The 6,122-nt window shown below is 34.5% G+C and overlaps 1 protein-coding gene across 1 annotated transcript; it reads left to right on the forward strand.

Annotated features, from left to right (window-relative positions):
• Nucleotides 1-2,287: 2,287 nt before the first annotated feature.
• LOC132055330 (protein IQ-DOMAIN 8-like) lies at nucleotides 2,288-5,657 on the forward strand. Its single transcript, XM_059447092.1, has 5 exons — nucleotides 2,288-2,599; nucleotides 3,088-3,342; nucleotides 4,085-4,312; nucleotides 4,484-4,591; nucleotides 4,688-5,657. The coding sequence occupies exons 1-5, from the start codon at nucleotides 2,534-2,536 to the stop codon at nucleotides 5,312-5,314; spliced, it is 1,284 nt and encodes a 427-aa protein (XP_059303075.1). The 5' UTR covers nucleotides 2,288-2,533; the 3' UTR covers nucleotides 5,315-5,657.
• Nucleotides 5,658-6,122: the final 465 nt, after the last annotated feature.

The raw sequence follows: 6,122 nt of genomic DNA on the forward strand, positions 1-6,122 counted from the left end.
AATGCTAGTTAAAGATAAAAATACATAAAATAAACTTCAGTAGCTTCGATGGGCAATTTGAGTCACTTTAATAACGATAGAGATAAATTTGAATTGAGTCACTTTAATAATGATAGAGATAAATTCGAGATTAATTTTATGAGCCACTTTAATAATGATAGAGATAAATTCAACATTAATTTTTAGATGATATTAAAAAATTTCATTTCACATAGTTCAAGAACAATGTTGACTCTTTTTCGTATATAAATGTGGAGAAAATATAACTTTGCCGGCGAACCAAACAATACAAGAGAAACAACTACTATTTGCAGTGATGGTTGGAAGTTGGAGTGACCGAAGTATACATATACACAATTTCGGGATCGGCATTTAAGCTATACCCGTAGTATGTAAAAAACTAGTTAATTAATCCGCGCTTCGCACGGTCGTGTAAAAATTCAAAATATCACTAAATGATTATATTGCTGCAATAGTTTTTATAATGTAAATAAATGATTTTTTGCAAAGTAATAATATAAGTAGCCTAAATATAGAAATAGAATTGTAAAGTCAAGTCTAGAGATAACTCATGTAGTAAACAGAGAAAAAATTATCAAAATTTTATGCATCATTTGTTTTTAACATTTATAAATTGAACACCGCATACAACAGCTAGCACTTTAGCAACATTGAACACATTTGATAAAAAGAAAATCCACATTTAGAATAAAAATTTGTAAGTTTAAAACTCATGATAACACCTTTAATGTATTCTTGCCACTAAATAAAAGGACTCTCACCAAACAAACATATAAATTCTTGATTATTTTATGATTGATGGATATAGGTCACAAAAACCTATTTATTGCACAATAACACAAATTTTAGAATGAAAAGAAAAGATAGAAATGGAAAATTTGTGTGTATCAAAAGTACAGAAGAGATAAAAAACTAAAATCTAAATAGAACCTAAGAAAGCAAGTGAATGTATAAAATAATCTAAAATTTCAAATAACTAAGTCCGAATGATGACAACAATAGCAAGAGTTCGATCCTACCCTTCGCTAAATTCTTTGGTAATGTGTGAAGGATATAATGCTTGATATCACCATTACAATAATTTTAGAACACTTCAATTGCTTGACACTCAAAAGCCTTAAATTATCTCAATAGTGCATAGCCTCTATTATTCGCTCATCCGATTGTATATACTTCTAATTTCCTCAACTTAATTGTTAAAGCTATTGGAGCTTCCTTACTATCTCAACTATGATCCTATACAGGTAAGAGAAAAGAAAAAGAACCAACTTTTTAATAAAATAAGATGAATCAGTAAGAAAATTTGTAAAAGGTGGAATAAAATAAAATTAACTTACCCTCCAATTACATGGTTTCAGCAATAATGTAAGAGGCAATTGGAGGCAACACTATAAATAGTCGGATTGTTGCACTATCTAGTATTAAATTAAGGAAACGTGTCTATTAAGTGCAATGAAAATCAGAAACAGTTTCAAGGAAACGGCTTATGGGTGAAGAGAAACCAATGTCTAATATTAAATTTAATAGACACGACTGTAATTTAAACAGATACAATGTTTTTCTCATTTAATGGAGCAATAAATGTAGATAATTATAGATTTATTCAACAAATAATTTGAGGGAAATATAAGAGAAAAATGTCAAAAAATTGACAAAAAAGATAAATAAAGAATGGAGGCCATAGAGAGGTGCCACATCACCTTGTTTATTCCTACTTCAGAACAAATTTACGCATGCAGGGTCTGAAGTCTCGTATGGCTGAACGCCAGACACATATGACTGAAATTCAGCCATTTTGCTTGAACTTCACCAATATGTGATTGAGTTATCATCATTTTTTCATAAACTTCAGTCGTTTTTGTCGAAAATTCTTATATAATTTTCAAACATGTCAAAGTCTAACTTCAGATATCCGAATTTATTCCGAAATAGATATACATGCAAACAAAAATTAAAGAATAAATACAAATTAAATAACTACATCCAAATAAGGTACCCTTAATATTTTTATAGTTGGAAATTAGGCGCACGAAGCCTACCATTTGCCCACGTAGTGCTGTTGATGCCGAGGCGCGGGACTTATTTTGACTATTAATTGTACTTTACACTCAAATTTTAATAATTAAACTTTAACAGCATGTTTTAACTACCTTATTTTCAGGAAATTCCTTTCACTTTCCCACTAATATATTTGTCGTGTGTCAGTTTAAACTACGTAGGAAACACAAAAGTCACTCCAAAACGCCGTCGTTCCACTTTCCACAAACTATCCGTTACAACTTTTGCTTTTCTACTCATCATTTTCGAAATTCAAAATTCAAAACCTAAAAAAAATCTCCATAGCTGTAGTAATTAAAGCTCCCCAATCCCTTCAAATTCCCAAATCCCAACGCTTCTCTTTAATTTTCAGACGCCATTTTTCTAAAATTGTCTTCTTTTACTCCTCAAAACAAAACCTTTATTCGAGCTGCAAAAACTGTACCAGTTCATCATTTTTCAAGAAACACGAAACATGGGTGGTTCAGGGAAGTGGATTAAATCATTAATCGGTCTAAACAAGAACCAATCAAATGATCCTGTAAGTTGAATTCTCATCACTCTGTACTTTTTTTTCTTAATTTTGATATGCTTTACTTGAGTCGAGGGTATATCTAAAACAGCCTCTCTACCTTCACAAGATAGAGGTTAGGTGGGCGGATTTAAAGGCGAGTGACCCGAACACCCTCGATAAAAAATTTCACTATATATAGGGCAGATTTTCTCTGTTTATGTACATATATAAGTTTTGAAAACCCTAAACAAATGCAAAAGGGTAGCTCAAGCGGTCTAGGGTGTTCAAAATTCTCTCCAAAGGCCCAGGTTCGATTCTTAGGGACAACATTTTTTCTTATATTTAGCTTTTATTGTTTTTTTCAAACCCCCTGAGTGAAAATTCTAGATCCGCCACTGACTCTGTGTACATCCTACCCTCTCCAGACTCCAATTGTGGGACTTCACTGGGTATGTTGTTGTCGTTGTTGTTATTTTTTGTTAATTATAAATTGTTGTACATGGGGGGTTTTGTAGGAGAAGGGTGGTGTAAAGAACAGAAAATGGAAGCTGTGGAGGAGTGCATCGGGTGGAATTGCTGTGGCGTCGTCGAAAGGTGTAAAAGGTGGTGGCAATTTGGGAGATTCAGATGGATCTGAGTCTTCATTTCTGTCAGACAGTGCTTTGGCTGCTGCTATGGCTGCTGTGGTTAGAGCTCCACATAAGGATTTTGTTGTTGTGAAGCAAGAATGGGCTGCCCTTCGAATTCAGGCTGCGTTTCGGGGTTTTTTGGTAATTCAAAATTTTCCCTTTTCTCAATAATATCCTCTGCTTTTATCCTTTAAGATTCTGTTGAGATCTATACAGGAAGAAATTTGAATGATTTGGGACCCAAAGCTGTTATTTTTTTTTTTTGTTGAAACTTGAAAATGTTCTGTTTGTTATACATTGATATGAACATGAAAGAAAACAGATCGTTGTTTTGGACAAAATTTGCTGAAAATAGTATCAGGAAAAATTAGGGATTTTTACGCAAATAGCCAGCCGAATTCATTATTTATCTTTTCTAGCCTGTATACACAGATTATTCATTGATTATACGTAATTATTCACTTATTATATTTGGATTACTCATTGATTATACGTAATTATTCACTTATTATACATGGATTATACTTATATTATGCATCCGCCGGCTATTTCTAATTTAAGCGGTTGGGTGAGCGGCTATTTAGATTAACTCTTCAAAAAGTTTAATCCTTGTGGTTTTCTTGCGGTTGTTTGAGATGAGCTTAAATGGAGCGATATTATCAGTGTTGATTCATATAGCCAATCCCGACTTGCTCGGGATTGATGCATGGTTGTTGTACGGTATTCCTTGTATCATGTTTTGTTCCAACTTGATCTTTTGCAAATCTCGGGATTAAGGCTTGGTTGTTGTATGGTATTCCTTGCATCATGTTTTGCTTCGACTTAATTTTTTGCAAATGATTTACATAGCTAATTACATTTTTTTAATCCTAATGATCGAAAGGCAAGACGTGCATTAAGGGCGCTGAAGGCAGTAGTTAGGCTACAAGCTATATTTCGTGGGCGACAGGTTAGACAGCAAGCTGCTGTAACCCTCAAATGTATGCAGGCTCTTGTTCGAGTGCAAGCTCGAGTTAGAGCCCGAAACAATCAAACATCCATTGATGGAGACGCGATGAAAGGGTCTGATGCTGATAACTGTAGCCAAGCTGATCCAATTAAGCAAGCTGAGGTATGTCTAGTTTCCACAAATCACTACAAAAAAACTGGAATTAGCGACGAATTTTGATATTTACAATTTACTTATGGAATTTGTCCGTCGCTAATTTATGTTTTTAGTAGCAGAATGAAATGCTAATATTAGTGTTTCATGAAATTGTCTAATTTTGATTTTTTTTTCCAGAGTGGATGGTGTGATAGCCCTGGCACAGTGGATGAAGTGAGGTCTAAGTTAAAAATGAGACAAGTAGGAGCAATCAAGAGGGAGAGGGCCATCACATATGCCCAACAGGTATTATATTTAATTCCTAAAACGTGTAATTTGATACGAAATTGCCCTATAGATGTAACTAACTGGCCTAAAAATAAATAAACTGATCTATTTCAGAAACTGAGAACAAATCCCAGCCTGAATTCAAGAACAAGGAAAGTGGAAACCCCTAATAAGATCAAGGCTAATGGGAATTCAACTTGGTTAGAACGTTGGATGGCGAATAAGCCATGGGAAAACAGATTGGTGGATGAATTCCATACTGATGCATCGGGGATGACCCCGAATTCTAGGAAACATGAAGATTATGATGCTGGATCTTTCACTGAGCGTAGTTCGGTGAACATTAGAAGGAATAACATGTCTACAAGGATATCTACAAGAGGACCAATAAGTTGTCAAATTGTCAATTCATCTTCTGAGTATTATCCGTATGATGATAGTACGACTTCTCATTCTTCCATGTCAACTTCTGAAACTCTCGGATCAAATCAGACTCCTCCAGAAGAGGGACATAGCAAGAAACCGAATTACATGAATCCTACGGAGTCTATTAAGGCAAAGGTTAAGCAGAGGAATTCAAGTTATTTGTCTCAGAGTATGCAAAGGAATTCAGCTGATAACTTACAATTGCATAGGAAATCAAGTCCACTTTCGAGGTCAATAGCAAGGAGAAGTGCTGATTGTGATCTTTATTCAGTTGATCTGTGTAAGGATCTCTACCCTCCCTCAAATGCATTTTAAACAACTAAACTGGAAGACGAGGGTGATTGATGAAAGGGGTTTCGTTGGTGAATTTTGTTTGTCCATTTAGCTCAACAACTTGTTGTGTCTTGATAGTGAAAGGAGTTAATTTGTTTACAGAATTTTAGTCTTTACCAATACATTATGCATTAGGTGAGATTTTACCAGCAGGTGACAGTTTCCTCTGGAAAGTTGATTTATACAAGGTGTCAAGAATGTTTTTAATGTATTATAATACTGTGTGCAATTGGATGGTTGTTTGTGAGTTTCTGTTGGTCTCTGGTGTAAATAATTTGATGAATGTATTCTGCCTATTAAAGCAATTTAAAGAGTTCTCCGGCTACTTGTTCATTGCCTTAATATATTGGATGGATAATAGTTTCTTTTCCATGGTACCAAAGTTACGTACACTATGGAGTTGGATAACAGCAGGTTCAAAGAAATGTGTATGGGTCATGAACTACTTTACTTATTAATGACAAAGGTTTAAATTCGCCTTTGAATTATGCAAAATTGTCTACTTTTGCCCAGGGGCGGATCTACTAAGGAGGTGGGGAGTGCCACACCACCTGCAAGCCTCGGCCGAAACTCTATATATAGATATGTATATTTATATAAGAAACATTATAAAAAGCAAAAGTGCCACCTGTAGTAATAAAAGTGGCTGCAGTGCCGCTGGCAGAGGGCGTATTTTTTCTTCCATTTTGCACGGGTTCGAATCCACATAATTAGCATTGTTTTAAATCTCATAACAATTCAGTCTCTACACAAGTCTACAACACATACTAGTTGACACTCTTCTTTTTTA

Source organism: Lycium ferocissimum, chromosome 5, assembly GCF_029784015.1.
Source record: "Lycium ferocissimum isolate CSIRO_LF1 chromosome 5, AGI_CSIRO_Lferr_CH_V1, whole genome shotgun sequence".
NCBI classification, from domain to species: domain Eukaryota; kingdom Viridiplantae; phylum Streptophyta; class Magnoliopsida; order Solanales; family Solanaceae; genus Lycium; species Lycium ferocissimum.

Coding starts and splice junctions, on each gene's coding strand:
- LOC132055330 (XM_059447092.1), top strand. CDS start 2,534: ATGGGTGGTTCAGGGAAGTGGATTAAATCATTAATCGGTCTAAACAAG. Junction 4,313..4,483: donor ATCCAATTAAGCAAGCTGAG/GTATGTCTAGTT, acceptor TTTTTTTTCCAG/AGTGGATGGTGTGATAGCCC. Junction 4,592..4,687: donor CCATCACATATGCCCAACAG/GTATTATATTTA, acceptor GATCTATTTCAG/AAACTGAGAACAAATCCCAG.